The 24,161-nt window shown below is 42.9% G+C and overlaps 1 protein-coding gene across 22 annotated transcripts in view; it reads right to left on the bottom strand.

Annotated features, from left to right (window-relative positions):
* Positions 1–13,841, bottom strand: part of AFDN (afadin, adherens junction formation factor) — a 131,620-nt gene extending 117,779 nt beyond the window's left edge. For all 22 annotated transcript variants that reach the window (XR_005104787.1, XM_037391072.1, XM_037391082.1 and 19 more), the window contains exon 1: positions 13,294–13,841. Coding sequence is in view for 21 of the 22 variants with exons in the window: in XM_037391072.1 (XP_037246969.1) it covers positions 13,294–13,404 (111 nt within the window). In the remaining variant the exon portion in view is untranslated. The remainder of the gene's footprint in view (positions 1–13,293) is intronic.
* Between the last annotated feature and the right edge of the window lie 10,320 nt (positions 13,842–24,161).

Raw genomic sequence — 24,161 nt, 5'->3', positions numbered from 1 at the left:
TCAGTAATACAGGGGAAAAAGAAAAAAAAAAGTAGGAAAAAAAAAAGTCCATTTGTGTGTAGCAAGTAAGCAGCTTTTTCCAAATGCAGTAAGCTTTAGCAAAACCTAAACTTGTCAAATTGTTTTTCATTTCACATAGATTTCACATCTGTAAACATGGAAAGAAATTTTTGAAATAAACTAAGCACCAATTAAAATGTTATCAACATTTAAAGACACTGAAGTCTGATGGATGTTGTGGGTGGAGGATAAGGCAGAGAAAGGACCGGCCAAAGTTTTGAAAACTACAGAAAATACCACCATACAAATTTAACTGCTACTGTTCAGCACTTCTGGATACTGTGAAAGCAGTAAGGATCAGCTCAAAGCAACTGCTAAACATTAGCAGCAGAAAATCCCATTGCTGCCTTTCACTATCATCAACACCGTAGAGCTGGATGAGAATCAAAAATGGGACAGTTCAGGGTTGCAGAAGACAACCTCCATGACGGCAATCAGATGGCAGTGATGGGAGGAAGAGGTTCAATGCTACCAGCTTTCTTTCTGTGCTTCCGAAGTGCTGAGAGGCGGGTGAAGAACTGGCCGCGGAACTGAGTATGTACGTACATGTGAAACTATTCATCCTCTTTTAGAGCTGCTGAGGTGGAAGAGGCTCCACATTACTGATCTATCAGCCATGCCAAAGAACAGTGTTCTTCAATACTTTACTTCAAAAAATTACGGGTATAAAGGTATCACAAATATACTGGTATCTCACTCTGCTTGCAGACTTCCACTACAACTGATAATGTCACAGTATTACCTTGGAGATGGAACTAGGAAAAAATTGTGTAACAGCATCAGAGCAACTGCCTTGGCCATTTTGCACTATAAAGAAACACCCTGTTTACCCTCAGGATTTGGCTAAATTTAGCTCTACCTGCTGTGAGTACTATCCTAATTACCTTTGAGGTGGTTAGGAAGGAATTTTTCCCCTTGGTGTAAGATTCCCTTCTCAGCAGCTGAGGAATTCAATGCAAAGTTAATCCAGAAAACTCATTCTGTCTTTACCTAGCAGGTACCCAGAAGAGATGACACTCAAGGTGAGAGCATATTAGATGAAGTAATCCTCTCCAAAACAAGGAAAACATACACATATATGGTTTTAACAGTACAGCAAGCAAGAAATAAACATCTTTTCTCCCCACTCTTTTAGAAGAAATGCCCACTGTAACAGCCACCACCAGCGCAGGGACTAGCAGGTTATAAAGAGGCCCGACTGCAAAAGTTGAGCCGTTCCAAACTCCAAAGTCCACATGGCACGTACCAGAGGACTAGCTGATCAGTAATCTCACAGGAAGCTACTGACAAAGCTGGATAAAGTCATGCTCCCAGGCTCTTTCTGAAGCCTATGTAGCAGGATGAACACATCCCAAGACTGTTGTAATTGACATTTTTCACCCCAGGTAGACAGCTGGAGGCGCCCAGTTTAGGGTTGCGGAATTGAGAATTTTGGGGCTGAGTCAGGGTCGGGGGGGGGGGGCAGGAAAAATGAGAGAGAAGGTTTCTACATAGGTTTACTGAGAGAGCTGATCACTGCTTTTATAATGATAGACATGGATATTTATGAGCATCCACGCACACAAGGATGCTGAAAGACCTGGAGGCAAGCATGGAACACTGAAGATAAGACAGACACTTAAGTGCTGAGTTTCAATAGCTTTTTACAAGCTTCAGACTATCACTATCAGAGTGTTGTACAATTGTTTCAGTACATGACTCTCACACCGGTACAATGCTATCCAAGTTTTGTGCTGCCATTTGACACATCACTCAAGATGAATGAAGATTACTTCAGGAAGGCAAAGTTTTCAAATTTGGCTAAGGTCTCATCCATTTGATGAACTGATTTTCTGAGTTCACACAACCTTAATGTAGAAGAAAAAGCAAAGCATGAAATGAGTATCCCAGAGCCTGCAGCAGACTGCAAACTTTTTCCAACAAGAAAAATTAGCAACTCCTTCAGAACTACTAACACTCAAGATACTGAGTCTGTGTCAGATTGTTAAGATATTTTCATGATTACTACTTCAGAAAATTCTACTAGGATTTTGAACACTGTAAAATTTTACCACTGTAAGGTCCCACAGACCCTACCTTGCAGGCCAACTTTAGGCAAAAGATACAGACAGAAATCAGAAGGTAACAGAAAACCAGATTTTTCACTCTAAATCCTGAGAAAGGCTCTAGGATAAAAACGATATCTTTCTCCTTCCACATTTTTTTCCTAATAAATGGTTAGAACACTTGAGACAGACTGCAAACCCAACTTATGTCTTGAGCACTTCCTGGGACTGACAATTTCATCACTTTGAGATGGTTAGGCCTTTACATGCTTGTAGATGGCTTGCTTCAGTGAATATGCCAATAGTCAGTGCATAAAATTATTTCATTGTGGTGGGGTTTTTTTAATTGTTGTCTACATATCAGTCCTTATCTGCCTGAAAACAGTTGGCTATAGGCTTAACAGCTGAATTTATTGAAATAGTCCCTCTCGCACTATGGCAACAACTAAAAACACTCTTGTAATACTAGATACAATTTCAGTATTTCTGGAGACTACCAAAAATATTTCAATACATCTCTTACACAAAACAAAGAAGGGCTTTGTTAGAGCATTTCATCAATTTTTGAAGGAGGAAACAGTTTTTTGGCCTTTTTATTTTTTAAAAGCTTCAAAGCCAAAGCATTAGATCGCTAAATAGTATAATCTTAAGTAATTCCACTTTTGAGTTTTCCAACTATACAGCAAACACTAGACATAATAGGCAATCCACGAAAACTACTTAGCAGGACTGAACAATGTTTTCATTACTAAACATTGTCTTTCCATCACAATTTTCAAATTATTTTCCTTTTCCAGATAAGAAAAGTCTATCCCAGTCTTGCAATAGCCAGAATAAATACAGTAAGTGTTAAAGAGCTCTTTTAAAAATTCCATTCTGTCTACATTGCAAATAAATAGTATTCATATTCAGTAAGGCTATCACTTTAAATGGAAACAACTTAAATGTTTCCTAATAAAACATCCAGCATTCTACAAGAAGCATGCAATGCTTGGATATGATCCGAATGTAGTTTTTCTCAACATAAAATAAAATAGCCTTTATAATATCACTTATCAATGCAAAGCTTTCTAAAACACAACCTGGTACAGTTCGGTTTGTTTCCACATAAATATCTTTCTGTCCAGGAGGACACTGTATCACAGACAGCACTGTCCTGATATTTGTTAAATAAAGAACATGGAATAATTATTTTAAAATTGAGAACAACAAAATGGTTGAAGGGCACTTTTCAATTTCAAGTTGATGTACTGCTCCAAGTAGAGCACCTTCTGGGAAGGCAGAGGGAGGGAGACACCTTTCTTGCTGTGGTCATCGTGGGAGGGTTTCTTCGTTGTTTGAACTCTTTTGCTCAACCACAGGCTATGCAACAGCCCGTAATCTTCTTTAAGAAGGTGGATTCTGATCTTTCACTGGGTTTTGTGAGCAATACAATATGTGTGCAAAAGCACGGCACTGTGATTAAACCATTTATCTGTCTGTAAGAAAACAGTCAAGTGTGGACTGACAAGACCACTCACCTGACGAAGCGGAAGCTCTACTGAACAGCTCCAGGGGTGCCTGCAAAACCTAAGCACTGAAACTTTAGTTCATAGATACAGCTATGGGCAACATACTTTGTTGGTCAAATGTTGTTGCCAGACAACTCATTCTTTCACATTTTCCCCACTGTGAAGGTACTTTCACTGCAGAGTAGACCAGAAATTCAGCCATGCCCTGGGATGCAATAAATCAAGGGCAAGTCTTGTAACAATTCATCAAGAAACGAATCTAGTACTAGTTACTAAGTTATTGTGAGAGTTTTCATATTCCTTAGTTCTAGTTACAAGTACAAGTAACAATAAAAACTATGAACAAAAAACCCACAACCACCAAGCTACCCTGGAGCCATTAACATATAACATCATTTTTGTTTCAGTTTGCCACCACTCCATAGCATCCAGTGCTGTATTACACAAAACCTATGCTACAATATTTACCCAAGATTTGAGCTGGCATTAGGAATCATTTATTTGAACAGATACTCAATTTCCAATTACATTGCAAACCAGCAGGTTTTCTAATGTCCTTGAGAAGAATCACTATAGTAACTCCTTACCTTTTTTTTTTCTTCTAAGTGCACTATATCTTACACTCAGAATACATGAGTAAAATTAGAAATCCATTGATAATTATTCTTAAGATACACCAAGCTACATTTAAAAAAAGCTTAAACCTTGCAAAGTTGGTATGTATTTTCTGCTTGATTGGAACAGATGACATGGTTGTACAAACTTACAGAAGAGGAGCATACACAGTTTCAGCAGTACAATCAAACTTTATGAACAGATTCTTCTATTTATATGATGAAATTAAAAGACAGATTAGAAATATGTGTATCAGAGTATTATTTATATCTCCTAGGGTCCCATTTGCACTTACAACTAACACCGTATATTGATCTTCTAGATCAGGGGTCCTCAAACTACGGCCCGCAGGCCAGATACAGCCCCCCAGGGTCCTCAATCCGGCCCCCGGTATTTACAGAACCCCCCCGCCGGGGGTTGGGGGGGGGAAACCAAGCAGCTGCAGATGACTGCCTGCCACTTCATCCGCGCACCGGCCCCCTGGTTAAAAAGTGTGAGGACCCCTGTTCTAGATGACCACCCTAGCCCTAGGACTTTTTTTCCAGTTCTTTCAGGATTCAGACTCTAAAGACATTTCCAGAAGTAATTAGTGATCTATAGCAAAATTGTCCAAGACAGACCAGGGCAATTAACAACCCTGTCATGCTCCGTGTGGAGAAAAATGAAGAACGCAGTATCTAGACAGATGGCTGCTTCGTAAGGAGACAAAAATTAAGGTAGTATCAGAGGAATGACTCCCTGGTAAGAATATCTGGGCTAGAAGATGATCTGAAGAGTAGTTGAGCAAAGCGTTCAACTTACAGGTGAGCACACAAAGAAAGAAAACAGCTCTATAATACCTAATGAAATATAACATACGGTAATACTAATCAGCTGATAACCTTGAGGCTAAAGCCTGTAACAGAAGTAGATGATCAAAGTCCTGAAGTATTACACAAAATGGTTTTACCAAGTTATACATATCTAAAAGAAAAAAAGTCACCTAAGAATAAGAAGGTATCAGCAAAAGAGGCAAGTATTGGAAAAAAAGAAGTGATGAACATTGGACTTCATGTCAGAGCAGATTTTTTTTGTAGTTTTACTACAGAACCAAACTAGACAGCAATGAAAGGCAGAAAATTGCAGTTTGGTGATTGAGTGCAACCAATCACATGGAAAATTTATCCTCCACCCCCACCCCCAACTCTCCCGCAAAAAGTTATGTTAGAATCTCATATATTTGTTCGTTATGCTGAAGCTCACAAGGGATGATATAGTCCAGGAAGATGGAGTGAATGAATCTTACTGCTAGACCTGAACTTCTACTACAAGAGTTTTCTCTTGTCTCCTGTTTTCATCTTGGTTTATTAAGTTTCTAGACAGAGACAGTTACAGAAAAGAAGTAATTTTTACCTGCAATTAAAGATAGGGGTGAGGAGAATCTCTGCAGAGTGTTTAACTAGAATTATGACCTACGTCATGCATGCATCCAGAACTATCTAATAGCTAATTTGGTTTAACCTGATAACATTTGCTGAAAAAGAAAAAAAGTTAGCTAAAGAGCATTTCTGACCCCTCAGTCGTAAAGATAAAGCAAGACCAAAAAAAACCTCACTGTGATACACACCTTGATTACAGAAAACACCGAGCAACAACTCAGGAAAGAAAAGATAGGAATATTTCCTTTACAAAGGCCACTGAACTGAATGAAAATGCTAAAAATTAGTGTTGTTACTGTAAATTTACCTTCAATTTCCCATTCTTAATTGCTTAGCAAATAATAAAAATTAAAGGATCATCTTGATACAAATCAGCAAAGTTTACATTTCCTTCTTTGAAAACGACAACACAGGAGCATGGAAGAAGGTAGAGAGACAAGACAGTAAAGGAAACCTAAAAAATTATAAAACCCAATGGTCCTTGAGCATTTTCACTTTCAAAGATCTTGATTCCTTCCAGAATGAGAAATGTATTGTGCTATATTTTTACAAAACCTCAAAAAAATTACAGGAAGATGTGTGTTCAACCTTATTTACCATTTTGGATCTTGAAGTTAACAAACTAGATAGCAGACAGTTGTTTATGTGGCAATTCTTAACTCTGCTATGAGCTATACTTAATGCAACATGCTGCCCTCCTACCTTCATCTCAGCTACTTAACAAACATAATTAATGCAAATACATTGCTTAACAGTACTGAAATCGTTCATATGTTGGGGTTTATATCCAGTTAAAGAAAAAACTATCCTACAATGTTGTTGCATTTAAAGCCAGCAGCTGATTTTTTGGAGGTAAAAATTATGTTGTGAGGAGAAAAAAATCCCCAAAATCCACGTAACAACTTTAACTGCAGAAATTAACAGGCTCTAGCCTTTTCAGAAGCTAAAAGCAAAATCCCATACATCTCTATTCACTGAAATGAGCACTCAATATATGTTTTATAGGTAAATATTTTTCCTAGCCAAAAACCTCTCAAAAAAATCAAGAATTACCAAAGTAGGGCTTTACTCAAATACACTTCAGAAGAGGCCTCCATTAGCGAGAAGTTCATTTTGAAAAGACAGAGCAAAACCTGGAATATCTGCTAAATTTGACTTTACTTGGGTTTATCATAACACTAAGTTTATTACTTCACACCATGATTTTCAATTTCACCTTCATCAGAACCACTGGTCAAAACCAGAAGTTATTCTTTATGTAACACACTGAATTTTGCATAGCCACTACCTATTATCCTTCATTTGTAACAAAGCAACTTTTCAAACAAACACTGACAGAAAGATAAATTCCGAGTGGTTTCTTACGATCTACATCCTTACCACAAACACCAGTTCACTTCAACTTTTTTAACAACTTCCAGCTAAGTTTTAGTTTTCCTTACCCTGTTTAGATGATAAAAGCATGTATGGTCAAAAGCAAGATTTTATGAATTATAAAGCAAGGTTTTCCACAAAAATTACGTTCCATTCATTTTATTTTAACCTTTCTGAAAGGAAAAGTTTTGTCAGACCCCGCCCCACACACACACACACTTGTGCAAACAAAGTAAATCCCTACCATATCCAGAAGACTAGGGTTTTTTTCAACTGAAAAATGCTGTTTGTCAATAGCATTTTAGCCAGGGAACAGATTCACACATCAGGAGGGAATTCTTAAAGCCAGTATGACTGAACTGTATGGACCTAATTAGCCACTAACTAAAGAAATAACTTAGAATTAACAAAGAATATTAAAAGCACAGCATCAAGCTTCTTCCTAGAAATATTTTCATTACATTATGTTTTCTGTAGTTTGCAGTCAAGATCTTAATTCAAACAACTTATCGTACTTTAGATAGTAATGATTACATTTCATTTGTAAAGACAGATTATTCACTTTTATGCAGTTAAAAGAAAACTGGTCCTTTTGATGCTAATGAGGAGACTTCTCCCTTCCCGACTTCTTTTCTCCAGCCATTTCAATGCAGAACTGGAACTCAGACTTAGTAAGCTGCCATTAGAAATTGCTCACCTCTACTTAATGCTGCAGTGTTTTTACCTCCTCTTAACTGTGTCTGTTTAGTGGTAGTCATTACTGAATAGTCTGCTCACTAAGAAGCACAGGCACCAGTCCTTAAGATTCCAAGCCACCTTTCCAGACTGGGTACTAGCTTAAATATTTGTTGCAAAAAGAACTTATTTTCCATATCATAGGTTTGGAAAACTTAAAACGACAGTATTTTCAAATATATTACCAGCTTATCAAGATCAATACAGTCTGCAGAGCTGCACCAGTTAAAACTACTGAAGCTGTGGAATTCAACGTGTGGAGAAGGCACAAGCATTTCTACCATTTACATTAAGTTTCCCTACCTCCTGCTTGCACTTCTACTACCAGTATCATGCACAATGTGATAGGCACAATCACTGGTAATCCCAGTGTTAAAACACGAGTCCTTTTAAAAGTCTCAGAGCCAGATTTTTCGAAGTCTACAGGTGAGCAGCCATGCATACAGGAATCTGCAGGGGGTTAAAACCGAAAAGATTCCAAATTTTTATTGCTTTAACTAGATTTAAACAACAAGCTTGCATAACTACTTCGAAAAGACCACGAACCTATATAACACCACTTAGTGAACCACAATCAGATCTGAACCCAAAGAACAAAGACAAAAATTGCATCAACCCTAAAATATACTGTCATCCAATGTACTGTGCATGATTTTCTGTGAATAGATTGCCTATTTGTATTCAAAGCCAAATAAAAGAATTTAAAACATGCTGACTGGACCAAATGTATGTAACATGAAAACAAGGGGGAAGCCAATGTAAAAAACCCAACAAAACCAAGAACACTCCGAACAAAAAAACTCCACCTCATTCTGAAGAGTTTATTGTAATATCTTGTTGCTAAGTGTTACACAAGTTACTTCAGATAAAAAAAAATAAAATCATCAAATAGCCATAAAGACCTTCCAAATACTACTTTTTTTTTTTTTTTAATTATGACCATTTAAAAATACTTCATTAGGAGTCAACTCTCAACACAAAGCATTTTACTTCTCTAAGCTTTTTGATTAGACCTTTCTACTTTTGCTAATATGCAAGTATGAGGTCAGTTTAGAACAGCTTTCTCCATCGGAAAGCAAAACTACAACAGATCAGTGTTTCCAACAACAATCCCTGAACCCATGGGAAATTACCAAAGAAAACCCACCTGTTCTAAAGTGTCCATCTCAAAAAATTAAATGCAATTTACATTCCTTATCCACAAACCATGTTCAGAAAAACCAGTGTTCTTCCTCTCATATACAGTTCTCCAAGCATACGCTAAAGATAAAACCTTATTTTGTCATCAAGTTCAACAATAATTGTCTAGTTCACAAATGGCATCTTAAACCAAGCCTTAAATGCTTTCAGGAGGATTTATTCTAGTCAATAAACAGACTAGTCTACAGTGCCTTTGTTTTCCTTGCTCTCCCCCAAAATATCCATATGCAGTTATTTTATATACTCAGTCACTTAATTCCAGTAAGCACTTTAATTGAAGAAAAAAAAAGTGTATAAATGCAAAATAAGGTTTTATCTACAAGACTCTGAATAACTGTGCACTTGTTACCCAATCATTACTTCAAACTTACTCCTTTTTGTAAACTTTCGGTACTATAATCACCCAAGATGTCAATCAAGATCAAAACATCAACTTATTTCCTACTGCAAAAGATCTGGGTCTTTTTACTGTGCTTCTATCCTTGGGGCCAGGTGGGGTGTAGAAAAAAAACACAGGCAAGCCAAATAGTAAAAACATCCACACATTTGTTTAATACAATGAACAGAAAGGGGAAGCAGATTTAAGGCAAAGTGTTAATACACTGTTTCATTTTGACTCTGAGTGTTGATCTATCTACAAACAAAAGCATGATTCACTTCACATTTCCCCAAAACCTGCTATATCTTTCTTAGACTTGCAGGAGCGAGTAGCTACCTCATCATTTAAAGTAGTGACAGTAAAGCTTAATCAAGTTTGAATTAATATCAGTATTACATACTTATTTAGGAAAGCTTTGTACCTAGCATCATTCCTGACAACATTTGAGAATACATAATATTGGCTGCTAGAACTTTAAGAACAGAGGTTTTAGTTTTGTTCATTTATAAGCTTCTGAAGCCACAGAGCTTCTCCCAGCTACTTTTTGAATAATAAAAAAAAAATCAGAATTAATATAATGCAAATCATTAACAGATTTCTCAGAACAGCAACTAGTGTTAGAATAGGTAAATACCTAATGAAGTTAAAACTACCACCTTGCTCTCAATCCACAAGTAATTTCAGTGAAAGCATGTGAAGATACGAAAACCTCACTCCTAAGAAGTCTTCCTTCACATGGGATACAGATGGAGGAATACTCAACTTCAAGCATAGAACAGAAAGTTCCCTTTATCCCCATTTTGCTGGGCAAATGTAGCACTGAATGACCTGAGTAACTTCCTAACACACAAGTTAAGAAAAAGTTACTAACAGAACTCAACAATATATCCTACCCAAGGCCCTTGCTTTTCAAAATCTTACAGGCTTTAAAAAATAATTTGTGCATAACTCTCAAAAGCAGCAAGTAGACAAATGGATCTCTAATCCCTTAGGATGTATCTACACAATAAAATATTAACAGGAATTCAAACTGATTCATTTCATGAAGCACTTCTCTGAAAAAAACCCACACATTTAAATTACTTTCAAAATACTACTCTATACATTCAAAACCAAGTCTCCACCACTGAATGGAGATTCAAGTGATGAGGACCCAATAGATTTAGAGCAGCCACGCCTCACTAAAGGATTACACTTTTGAAACTAACACCAAGGTACATCAGTAGGTTACATGTGAGTACCTTTCACTGTCACTGCTTAAGCTATACGGTCAGAACTCTATAGTCAATTTACATTAGATTTCACTTTTCCTTTCCTTTTCTGAAGGATCTCCCTGAAACCCTATTATTAAGGAAGTGATTAGCTCCTCTGGAAAATCCTACTCTTGCTATACAGGAAACCTAACAGACAAGTCACTTAAACCAGATTGTTTACACTGAAGAAATGCCTGGAGAATCACTATAAAGCATCAAGTCTCGATATTCTAAACATGATATATACAGCCAGAAGCTCCCGGGCGACAGTTTGCAGTACAGGCACGTGCCAGTTGCAAAGTTAACATCGCAGGCCAATGACCATGTCTGAACAGTTTAAAATGATCCACGTGACCCAGCTCAGATATACCCAACCAAAAGTCATATCCAGGTTACTGCATCTTCACAGATGCCATGCATGCTGCAGCCCCTACAATAAGCAAGACATGCCTTACGGTCAAGCTGAGACTGGAAAAGCAGGGAAAACAACAGAGGATTGTCAGCTCCCAAGCAGTTTAGTAAAAGGGCTTTCATTTAAGCTGATAAATAGTACACATGTGAATCGCACCACCAACTGGGTTGAAAATATTGCCAATTTTGGGTCAGCTCAGGGTTAATAGTGAAAAAAACGCAAACATTTGTATTTGTAATTACCCAGAAGGAAAATATAGTTTCTCAATAAAACTGTTACCTACTGCCAGTTTGTTGTAAATGCACCTGCAGTCTTATTAAACATTTTTAGAACCAGGAGTCTAAAAAGCTCAGACATTTAAACAGATATGCATGCACTTAATTTTTACTATCAGTAGTTCAACTGAAATAAACATCATTGACAGCAGTAAGTATCCTCCTATACAGGTTCAGAGGCTTAACTGCAGAGGTGTGGAACTACTGCAAGTAAAATTCTATTTCTTTTCATAATAACTATAATGAAGCTGGTAGCTTTTTGTGCAAAGTCTATTTAATTATAATAAACATGTACAGCTGACCTAAAAAATGCTAGGATTTCTTAAACTACTTACTAACCAAACTACAGAAGCACAATTTGACATAAACACAAAGAAAATAGGTTGGAGTCAGAACGTGTTGGGAATGGACAAAGGTATTAATCAGACAAAAAATAAGCCACAGTTAGCAGTCAACCTGCAGTTCCAGAAAGACTGTGCTATGTTCTCAGATGCAATCACGAAGGCTCCTTCACACTAGCATCAGCCCACTTTTTTGAACAAGCGACTGTCAGCCAACAGTGATACTGTTAAAACCTATGCAATATAAGCAAGGAGCTTTAATCATGATAAATATTGCCAGATGTAGGAAATAGTCACAGAAAACTCTCATCTCGGCATTCAAGAAATAGCTTGCAATGAGCAGAACTGAAAACACCCGAAGCGATTCTTTTCGAGCTCTCAGAGCCTTAACAACCTTACAATCGCTTTCAAGACTTTTTCGTGGCTACACCAGCAGCCAGCACCTGGGCGCAGAAGCGGGAGCAAGCTCCAAAGCCCAAGCCAACGTGATTTCTGAGAGGCTTGTGTTAATAAACAACCAGGACCAGGGCCAGGCCAAGAGCAAGTGTGAATTTCCTCCTTTTCCCCGGGAACACGCACATGACCAGCCTCCACCCTCCGAGCAGGGAGCGCTGTCACACACAAACAGGGCTGTAACCTGCCTCCCCAGCCCTCCCCCGCCGCCGCTTTCAAACCAGACCCACAGCACGAACCAGCCAAAGGGAACATGACAAGGGGTAGCGGTAGGGTGTGGTTTGGCCATTGCTTTTTATAAAAAGAGCAAAAGCCAGCCTCCCTCAGCCATCAGAAACACCCATTTCATTAGGAAGAAATTACCCACTGTGTTTTTCCAGTACAACACGTGAACTCGGGACTACGAACCTGCTCCCGATATTTACTTTACACAGAGGGCTGGCAGCCTTCGGAGACGGGGAGCCGAAGCGCTCCGTCCGTCACGCCCTGGGAGAGCCACCCCGGGGATTGCACCAGCGGCCCGGACAGCCGCTGGAGTAGAGCAGGTTGCTTCCCAAGAGGCGCCTTCTGCACAAAGCCGAGTATTTAAAGAAACAAAAAAAAGCAGCAACAACTAAAGCCCACCACCACCACCAGACTGCTCAGCCCTCCTCTGCCACCAGCCGCCTTTCGGCTCTGCTTAAGTCGCAGGCAGACAAAAAAAAGCCCACCGAGGTAACCCGCCTGGGGGTCGGGAGGAGGGGGGCAGCTCCTGCATTACCGCCCTTGCCCGCCCCCTTTCGCCACCTCCAGCGCCCCGAGGGTTTCCTGCCCCGGAGCCGCCTGTCCCGCAGGGTCGGGCCGGCATGTGCCAGCGGGAGGGGAGGGCGGCGGGGCGGGCTCCGGCCCTGCGCTCCCTTTCTCTCCCCGGCCGCTGCAACCTGCCTGCGCCCGCGCCGCTCCGGGCACGGCCAGGGGCCCGGCGCTCGCCCCCCGACCGTCCCCGCCTGGGAGCGGAGCCTCCTGCCCGGCCGGGGCGGGCCGCACGTTAACGGAGAGCGGGGGGAGGCCTGTGCCCGACCCCCGGCCGCGGCGGGGGGCAGGCGGCGCGGGGGGCCAGGCTGACCGCGGGCCGGAGGCGGGTGCGGCCTGGCCCGGGCGCCGTGTCTCACCTCCCGGGCGGCCCGGAGAGGGTGGCGGGGCGGGCCGGCCGGCCGGGGGGGGCCGCGGCGGGGTCGCTCACCTCGGTGGGGTCGCTGATCTCGAACAGGTCCAGCCGGTTCGCGTTCCAGTGGTTGATGATGTCGGCGAGTTTGCGCCGCTCCTCCTCCCGGCTGCCGCCGCCGCCCGACATCCTCGCCGAGCCCGCCGCCGGGGAGCCAAGCTGGGGCCGGGCCCTGTCCGCCGAGCCCCGGCAAGGGGCGGAGGCGGGGACGGAGCTGGGGGTCTCTCGGTCCCGGCCGGCGAGGGGAGGGGCCGGCTCTCCCCTCGGCCGCTGCCGGCACGGGCGCCGCGGAAACGCCCCGGGATCGCGCCGCCGATAGCGATCGGCCCCGGAGGACAGCGGGGAAGGAGAGAAAGAGAAAGGGGGAAGGGCGGGGAGGGGAGGGGGCGGGGAGCAGCAGGAAGGATGCCCCGAGCCGGCGGCAGCGGCCGCTGTGTCCCCCGGCTCGGCAGCGTCTGTCCCCGCTCGCCTGCCCTGAGCCGAGCGAAGCCGCCGCTGCCGCCTTTCTCCGCCCCGGTATCGCCCTCCCCTCGCTCGCTCCCTCACACACCGTCCCGTGCGCGCCCCCGTCCGCCCGCCCGCCCTCCTTCTCCTCTCCCCCTCCTCCTCCCGGGGCGTGCGCGCGCGTGCGCGCGCTCCCGCCGCCCGTCACCTCCCGCCGCCGTCGGCCGCGCGCCTCAGGAGGGCGCCCCCTCCCCCCCTCCCCCCCCCCCCGCTGCCCCCGGCGCGGGGCCAGGACCGGGGCCGGGGCGGGGCGGGGCGCGGCCAGGTGCGGCGGGTGCCTCCGCGCGGTGAACGGGCTGGGGGAGGGGCGGCGGCCGGGGACAGGCGGCGGCCGTTGGCGCGGTGGGGGACAGGCACGGGGAGGGGCTGCCGGCAGGAGGCCTCTCGGCGGCCGCGGGAGCGGCCCCGGGATCGCTGCCTGCCGCGCCGGGGCCCGCGGCCGGGCGCTCGCAGCAACAAAAGGCCCGGGCAGCCGCGGCCGCGGGAACAAAGACCCTGCGGGCGGCGGCTGTGGCGGCCCCGCCGTGGCCTCTCCGCGTCGTGGCGGGCGGCGGGAGCCTCCCCGCTTCCCAGCCGTCCCTCCCGCGGGCAGGGGTCAGGCGCACGGCCGGCGGGGGGCAGGTCACGGCCGCTGCGGAGCGGAGCGGTGCCACCCGCGGCCGGCGGCCCCTCACCCCGCCGCGCTGGGCCTCGGTCTCGCCTGCCCAGCCGGGGCGTAACGCGCCGCCGCTTCCCCGGGCGCGGCCGTGCTCCATAACGTTTGTGGAGTGGTTTTGGAGGGCTGCTTGAAAGGAATTGACTAAAAAGACTGTATTGACAGAAATTTCCGCACCTTTAGATGAACCTGAGATGGAGTTAAAGCATCGGATGTGTTCTAATAGGTTTTACGTGTGGTTTCTCACCAAATGTGTCGGTTGCCTGTAAGAGGCATCGACCATTGTATAGGCTCTGGGATCCAGGACAGCTCTGGGGCTTGGGCTCCTTTACAACCTGTGAAGTAGTGCATCCTGATACTTCAGCGGCTGTATTTGTTTTGCAACAGACATCCTCTGGAACTTAGTCCTCGAACAACCCGTACTTCAACTTGGTTGTCCGAGTGCATGTCTTTTGTGGTTTCTTCAGATGGTTAACAAGTACTGTTTCTTTTCAGTGTACCTTTAGTGTACCTGGCAGTATTTCAAGTTCGTCTTTGCTGAGGGAGTTCAGATGAGTGGGTTTTGCTGATGAAGTTTTGATTGGCTAGGTTATTTGAAGAAGGAGATTCCTCAGGGGCCTTGTCTACATTAAGCAATTAAATTATTGTTTTTATCCAGCAGTATAGCTCCTGTATAAGTACCAGCAGTTCTGGTTTTACAGGCGAAGGTCAGTTACACTTTTGCCCTACATCTGTAATTGTGCCATATTAGAGCTTTACAGTTCCAAGGACGGAAGAGATCCTATTACTTGGGTCCCAGACTCTGGGAGGTGTTGAACACCCATCTGAGAGCTCTTGGAGAACTTGGATGGGGGGGAACAAAACCTCAACTTCTTGTAATATCATCCTAAAGTTTACTTCCTTTTGGAAGTGTAGAGAGAACAAGGAAAAAACAAACAAACATAGTTCATCTTACATAAAAGGGGGGGGAAAAATCATGCTGGATTTTTTTTCTATATCCAGAAAGAGAGTGCTACCAGATAACTTGATGTTCTGGCAGTGTCTGCAAAGATCAAGAAACCATGTGAAATTTGTGATGCGATAGTCCACAACCCAGACAGATAGCTGCGTGCTCTTTTAGAGATGACATTTGTGGAGTGGTGTGCTGATTTAGATGCTTGGCTCTGCCTGGATATTGGTGAAGCGGGGGAATTGTTCAAGACACAGGATGAGAAACTGGCTGTATTCAGGATTAAGAAGGACGCTTTTAGGTACAGGGTGTTCATAGATGACCATCTTGCTATTACAGGCTACATAGATAAAATTGTTTTTCCAGGGCAAAAGAGGCCATTGCTCTGGGAAAACTGGCTACTGAAAGTTGTTGATTTAGTATTGCTGGCATGCCAGGGTTTTCAAATGCTGAGGAGCACCAGGAGTAAAATTATCACTGTGCTGGACCCACGTGGTGTATATAATCAGCTGTGAATTTATTTCTATTTTAACTGCAGCTAGTCAGCATTTCTAAACCATAGCTAGACTCCAGCCTGGATACAAACAAATCTCTCAAACTGAGCAGAACTGGAGCAAGCTAATAAAGTTTAGATGTCATGTCTCAGGAATCACAAGTCACTATGATGTATTACTGTAGTGGCAGGAGCAATGGAAATGCTACGGATAGTCAGATACTAGCAGTGACCACAGTGCTGATTAGCTCTGCGCTGAGCTGGACAGTGCTGAAGCAGTATTGAAAGAAACCAGGCCCGCTTGTACCTGCAGAACAAGTTGTTGCCGTCAACAGTCAAACGGGGCAGCAGCTTTGGTATGACATCGGGGTTTAAGAAAAATTATAATGTAGACAAGAATTTAGCTGCCTGAGTAAACCAGCAGGACGGTACATGTATGGAGATTGCGCTGTGGGAGATAAAGCATAAGCCTTGATCTCCTTGGAAAAGCTGGTGTGCAGGCAGCTAAAGCATGACATTATAGTGTACCAGCTAATTTACAGTGGAAAATGTGTGCTGCTTCACTTTCAATCCCTATTTTTTTCATAGGGCTATTGCAATGAGAAGTAAAACAGCTGCTATAAAGCCTAGCAAGTGACATGATTCCAGTGAACAGTCGTAAAAAAAAATTCAGAGGTATTTATGAATGGAAAGCATTATACACATAAAATACATGATAAACAGGATTGTGTGTTTGAGCTGTCATCAATGCATCTTCCATTTAAGGTATTGCCTACAGTTACTAGAAACCATTACATTAATTTTTTCTCTGTGTTCTGAGATTTTTATCATTTACGTAGTGAGAAGACAGAATCCTATTTGAGATTCCAATTCAACCCAGCATTCTTGTAGGTAGTCCCAGTGAAGCCAGTGGCAGAGTTAGATTTAACTCTATAAGTGATCACATACTTGATAAGAAATAATAGGGCGAGAGAAGCAAAAGAATGGGGAGCAAAACCTGCTTTACTTGTAAGTGATAATGAAAAATGTTTTTTACTTTTTCCCTTACTGAACAATGTTCTTTTTTAAGGTGCCTAAGATAACTAAGCTACCATAAGCTGTTACTGTGATTGTTTGTTCAGCACACAAAGTATAATATGCATTTTACAGGACAAATAAGATAAATGCCCTTCCCTGTAAAGCTTGCAAGTTAAATTTTGTCGCAAGTGCAAGCAACAACTAGAGGAGAGATCCATAAAGAAGAAACGCAGATATACAAGGAGGCCTTTGCCATCCTCTCTGTTCCTCGAGACATATAGAAGTGCGGTGCCCATGTGGTTACCAGCCGTGAGGCAGTCCTGTCTGTGCAGCTTCTGTCATTAATCATATTGGCAAAAATCTATCTGTCCCTGGGCGATCTGATGGTTATAAGCAACAACAATGTACAGGATCCCTTTATTATTGCTGCTTAGCTAGTGCAGTTCGTGCATAGGGAAGGTTCGCATGAAGGTAGGGTCGTGCTCTGCTGGTCTCCTGGCTGCTCGCCAGCTGCCCATATGGTTGCCAGAATGCAGCATTAATTTTCTGAGGCAGCGTGCCTCTGATGTGTAGTGCCACGCTGTATAAATCAGCACACTATTGGAAGTTATAAATTCATAGATAAGACTGCAATTATTAAAGTAAAGCTTCTCATGGCTTCCCAAGTGTGCATGCCTTTCCAGAGCAGAAGTATCGGAGCTGTAGCATTGTATAACGCAATGCAAAAGCTATGTTAGAGCAATATTAATGTGGCAAACCTGGGTCATCAAACTGCAGTCCTTACATAGACAACACACCCACTGAGGTAAATAAATTAGCCGGAATAAGGATTGCAGCTTTGGACACTATAAACACACATGAGTCAGGGAGGGAAAAGAAGTTTTTCATTGCACCATTATCTCACCTGCATGAATTGCACACACTGTGTACATCAAAGTATCAATTTCATAGCCTAATTGGTAAACAAACATAGTACATACAGGCTACGTGGGCAAATTCATGCTGCATGAAAAATCTTTACTGTATGTTTAGATCCCACTTTTCTCACATATGAATGTAGAAGCTTATATTTAATAACCTTGACCTCTTTAAAATACAAGTAAAGGGAGGGGGGGAGTAGAGGGGAAAACAGGGCAAGTGTGGCAAGTTATGTAATTGGTTTTTTGAAATCTTCAGGTTTTCAGTTCAATTATCCTCGCTCTATTTTTAGGGAGAGGGAAGCACAAAACTGTGTAAATGGCAGCTGTCTTAATAAATGTATCTTACTTCTTGGTTTATATACTGATGAATTACAGAAACTGTCAAGAAAGTTCCGTTAAGGCAGATAATTAATTTTTATTATGCATAGAAGATCTTTAAAAGTAATTTATTGGTAAATGCTTCTGAGGTCAAGACCCCTGAAGTTATATTTGTACTAATAAAACACATGGTGTAAGGGCCTTTCTCTAGCCCTACAGCCAACTGGCCTAGCCTGGTTTTAGTTGTTTTAGCTCTAAAACAGGGTGGCTGCATGCAAATTGCCTGCTGGAGTGGTCACTGGCGCTTGCAAACTCCTAGACTGTGCCCAGTTGTTGTCTGTGAGCTATCCAGTTCATAGCTAGACCACGCTTACAGTTTTGCTTACAGAAGGTCAGGCACAAAGGAAGTGGATCTGGGTGCTGAAATGGTCTGGTGGAACATTTTGCAATGGAGAAAGAGCCTGGAAGCTCTTCTTACTCAGCTGGCTTCAAGGCAGGGTCCTCTCCCTGGACGGGGTGCTCAGGCATGCTTTTGTTTGTAGGTTCAGGGCAAACACAGCCTCTGTCCTGTCTTCGCTGAAGTGTGCCTTTCAGCAAGGTGCGTGAGAGTTTGTCCTGATGCATTTGAGCATTCATGTGGACTTTGGCAAGATGTATGTTTGTCTTCAGGTGAAAGACTCCTGGAAATCAGAAGCACATGGGAAGAGAGTCAGGTCCTGGTTAGCAGTTGACATCAGCCTAATACTGAAATCTTGCTGGATTCATCATCAGATGAATACTGAATGCTTTTCTGGAAAACACTTTTTATCCAGGGAGTGCTGCTGTCAACGCAGAGGTATTGAGGAGAAATTTAATGGCTGGTGTACACATTAGATTACCAGATGATCTCTCCTGGCCTTCTCTTGTGTAATTTAAAATACAATCAGTTAAAGTACAGAGCTGCTGCAGGTACCACAAAAACTTTCTGATAGTTTTTATTTTTAATCACAGATCTCTAAAGCCTTTTCTCCCAGACTGCTGTGTTGTGAAAGATGAGAAATTGGCCAACGTTAAGAAGGGAAAGGAAGAAACTGAGTCTATGTGAAATTGTAAGGTGCACAGTGTAAATAAACTGACATCCCCTGTCTCCAGAAATGTGGCTATTGTGTCTGTGGTGTACAGCATTATTTGTAAAAATGGTAAAGATGCTTAGATAGAAGTTATGCATTTCTTTCAAGTTGAGGGTAGTTCTCCAATCAGCAGTCCAAACCAAGCTATTAGTTAGAGAAATGTGTAATCATTTCAGGGCTCTTTGAGCAAGATGTAGTGGGTGCTTGGTCCTGTAATTAACCTGCTGGCATTTGCCACGCGTTCTCTCCATCCTGTAATTACTTGATGGAAAAAAAATAAAGCCATTCAAAGCATACATTGTATAGAAAATTGAAAGAGCATTCATTTTAATCTGTTTTCACACTCACCTGATGACTGTGCCACGTAGAGCAGAAGTCTTTTGACCACCTGAGTAGTCAAACCTGAGTAGTTTTTGTTAGAAAAGTTTGATTTGGAAGCAAACTGGGTCAGCATGCCATTGGCATTTTGTTTTTATTTTACTTTTTTAGAATCAATCCGAAAGTACCAAAAGGATTTTCACTTAAAAACATCTTACCACCGAGCTAAGAACATTCAGTTATTTGCTCCAACAATCGCTGTTCCTTTAAATCATGTTACATGTGTAAGTCCTGCATGTGGAGAGCTTTAGCCTCAAAAAAAAATAATACTTCAGGAAGCTTGTAAGTGAAGACATTGGTGTAAACCTGTGAAATGAAAGTGCCTGCTCAGAAAAAAAAGGCCAGTCCTTCCTCCTGCAAGTTTTCCTTAGTAATGTTTCTGCTTTCTTGAGGACTTTGTCCAGAACAAGTACGGAATAGAAGTGGAGTTTGTACATATGAATGAAAAACAATGGAAAGCATCAGGGAACTCCTCTGCAGAAACCGGTGGTGAGATTTGTTTTATCTAACCTGAATTGTCCAAAAGTTAGAGTGAGAGGGTAAGTGTAGACTCCCTCTATAGGTAGTGGAGAGAAGCAATTGAGACCTAGTGACAGGATTAAACCTTAACTTTTAGATGGCTACGAAGAAGTGAGATGAATCCCTTCTTGAGAGTAATGCTGCCATCCCTGTTTCTTCAAAGCTTCAGTCTTTTGATTGTGGCATCGACTTCACTTCCAAGCCCACCGTTACTTTAGCCAGTGGTGTCAATTTTTGTACCAGGCACGATACAACTGTATTGGTCATCTAATTTATACAAAGACGAGGAGTCCTCCACCTACTTTAAAATGAGCATCAGACTCAGTGAAGGATATGTTTTTCAGTTTATGGATGTCGCAGCTCAGTCCAGCCCAACTGGGTAAAGAAGGGGATAGCGGGGGTGGGGGTCAGCATATTACTGGGTGTATTTACATTGCAGGATGTGAACTAGAGATAGTTGGGCTACATTTAAAAACACATCCTTTTCAGCTGGCCAAACTTGTCCATGTGAAATTCTCTCCTGCCTCACCTCCTAGACAGCTAGCTGGGATGTCTGTGCTCAGCACCACATCTGCCAGCGCAGGAATACTCAATACGCTTTGAAATAACCAAGCACTGACTCCTCTGTGAGACCGATCTTTAATACGAGGTTGTGTGTTTTCTCCTCAAACACCCTCAGTTTTCATCCTATGCAGCTCCTTGACCGTGGGAAGAGACCCAGCCAAAATCACAAAGGTACTTCCCTTCAGATCCTTCTAAATTCACTACAGTCCCAAGGCTTGTGAGCTGCTAACCAGCCTGTTGATAAGGTACTTGGTATACTGTGACCTCTGCTTGTTATGCTAACCATAAACTTCACATTTTACCTTGTTTTCCACATCGTTCCCCTTCCTGTCTGGTCATTATATTCCTTTCCTCCTTACTGTGTTTCAGTATGTACTGGGATCCACATATTACTTTGAGGCAGGGACCATCTTCTTGTGCACGTATGCAGCAGTTAGCTCAGAGCGGTAGGGGCAAGATGCATCACCACATGATAAATATTAAGGCTTGCCGGAAAGCAAGTGTGACTACCAGACCCTGGTACAATGAGCATCAGCGTTTTGTATTCTTGGCTTCTTCTCCCATAAGTGCAATTTTGTACAACAGCAGGGAATGGAAAAAACAGACCATCTCCTGGCAGCACGGACAGGCTGACACAGTGGCAGTTAGAGCTTGTTGTTAATGACCCTGTCATGCACTACGTAAAGCCTCATCAGTAATTAAAGAAATGTGTACGACTGACCTTACTTAATGTTACCCAGCAAGACTCTGTGGGATCTATTCGAGAAAATCCTAAAGACGGCATACTCCACCTTGTAAGCACCTTCAGGGTCAACACCTCCCAGACAAGCTCTCCCATCTGCAGTTATTCTAAGTGCAAAATTTGTCCTTACATTGTAAAAGTGGGTTTAGATGTGGCCAAACAAAAACCAAACAAAACCAACCAACCAACCAACCAAACAAACAAAAACATACAGTTTGGGAGTGGATCTGACATCAACAAAATATGGTTTCCAAGGTATATATCCCAGGGAAGGCTATCCAGATCCAGCACTGGAGGCCAATCAAATGAGAAACCAAGAAGTGAAAGATTGTTGCAAAGATTATGGAGGACTATGGCTCACAGGGAGAAGGATCTCCTGAATCACATTACTTCTGCATTTCAAAATGGGAAGATCACTGCTTTTACTCTGACCAAAGTTAGAAATGCATATGCAGAAATAGGCACCTAGATTAATGACCTGTATTCCAAAATGCTGTAAATTCCCAGCCATCAAAGGCACCTTTGAATCTGCACTTACAAATTTAGACCACGAGGCATGAAAAATGTGTCCTTTGCTTCCCAACAGCACCTATTTGAATATGGGAATTCAACAGACAGGCTCCGCAAGAAAACTTCACCCGACGTGGTTATGGCAGAGGGATGTAAACTGCTTAATGTAACAAATCTCCAGGGTCCGGAGACGCTGCTCCGAAGCTGGGGCATGCTGCCAGGCTGCAGGTTTGCCCTGCCAGGGGCTCTGCCCGCTCAGCCTGGCCCCGGAGCACAGCAGGGGTCGGCCACCCTGTGCCTGCCTGTGTCATGCTGGCTGCGGTGTGTTCACATGGCACTGCTTTGGGTATCGCTAGCAAGGATGTCATGGCAGCAGGGAGCTCAGCAAAGCTCACCAAGTGTGCTGCTCAGCCCAGGGTCAGGCTGGTGGGCCTCTCGGCTGTCAGGATTATGCTGCTAGCAGCTTTTTAAACCTAGGGCAGGGTAGTCATCCCAAGACACGGGCACTTCAGTTTGAGTAGGGTTTGGAAATCCTCAGCCTGTGTTGAATTTCCTTGCAGTTACTGACCCTAATCTGACCCTCAGAATTACCATCATGTTAGAAGGCAGCACAGTGAGATTACAGCTTCTTCTCACTGTAACTTTTGATTGACAGTGGGCTAAGAAAACATCATCCGCTAAGGAGATGTAATATAAAAAGCCCTGCTGCAGGCATGAGCTGTGCCTCAGTGCAGAGGGAGCAACGGAGAGACTCATATATATTCCAGTAGATTATGAGGCAGAATGAGCAGCAGATCTGTTCTGGTTTATTTAATACAAACTGTAGAATTTAATTCAGCTGCTCTTTGGATTAAATCAGGGACTTACATTTGGTGTCCTATCTTTCATAAAGACTTGACCTGAAGACGGCAAGAGGCAGAGGATACAGAACCTCGTGGGGCTTGTTCCAGCTGTTAATCACCCTCACCACTGAAAGGTGTGTCGTAGTTGATGTGTCCAAATTCAACTTCCAGCCAGCAGCTCTTGTCACACTTCTCTGTTTTGTTCAATAGCCCTTTGGTACTTTGTATTTTCTCCCTTTTAAGACACTTATATCTTACCTTCTGGTTTATAAAGACACTAACTTTATCTTCTTTTTAACTAACTAAACAGATAACCCTCCCTCTCACTGTGACACACTTTTTCTAGCTTGGAAGTAAGCACTGAGGCTGTTCACTTGCAAGCATATCTTGACTTTTCTGAAAGGGGATAGCATCCAGCAAAACAACAATTTGTCTTTCTGGCTGTAGGAGCTGAAGCTCTCATCGAATCCTTCAGGGCCTCCTGGCATGGAGGTTAGCTCTGCATAAATCAGGCCGTACGTCTCATATCAAGTTCTTCCTGCACTTCCTGCACTGTATGGTTTCAGATGAGGGTACAGAGCATTACCTGATTAATAAAAACAAAATACGTATGAAGACAACATTCCTTCATGTGCACAGTAGCATTCTTTCTAGCCATACATCTTTTTAACAAATGTAAAATATTTTAAGGAGGAACTATTTACATTCTATCTGCAGTAATACAACTAATTTCATTGCTTATAACCAGGCTTTTTGATGTCTGTAAGTGCAAAGGAGCCTCTAAACACAAATCTCTCTAAATGGAAATAAATATATAGTCAATACTTCTTTTTTTCCCCTTGTCATTCTTTTAGACCAAGAAGTGATGTGTTAAGTTACATCAGGGATAGTCTAAAGCTCAGTCCTAATGATCTGATGGGTTGCTTATAGAGAAAATGCTAAGACATCCTTAAGGAAAGCAGGTGAATCACAGATCACTTGCAATGGCTCTGAAGACTGTATATGTGATTACTCTTCTTTTGTTAAGGATTAGAGACTGTTCTATTCCTTGTTAAACACAGTAGGAGCATTACTGCAAGTCAGAGAGGACTGGCACTGGTAAAAATTCCTGTGATCCATAGCTTTACTCAGTGGCCAGGTTGGGGGGTTTCTTCCTCAGAACAAGCTACAGCACATACACTTCAAGAAGGAGAAAAAATATGCAAGGATATGAAATGTGTTTTCAGAAATATTTACAAGATCTTCCAAAGTCCTAGTTACTTGCATTTGCCCCTGGAAAGCAGATATACCAGTGTATATACAGAAAGCCCTCAACCTTTCAGCAAGGGTAAGATATTGAAACAGATGTAAAGAAAATAGTAATTTA

This window comes from Falco rusticolus, chromosome 6 (genome assembly GCF_015220075.1).
Source record: "Falco rusticolus isolate bFalRus1 chromosome 6, bFalRus1.pri, whole genome shotgun sequence".
NCBI classification, from domain to species: domain Eukaryota; kingdom Metazoa; phylum Chordata; class Aves; order Falconiformes; family Falconidae; genus Falco; species Falco rusticolus.
This window is presented reverse-complemented; position numbering and strand designations above follow the sequence as displayed.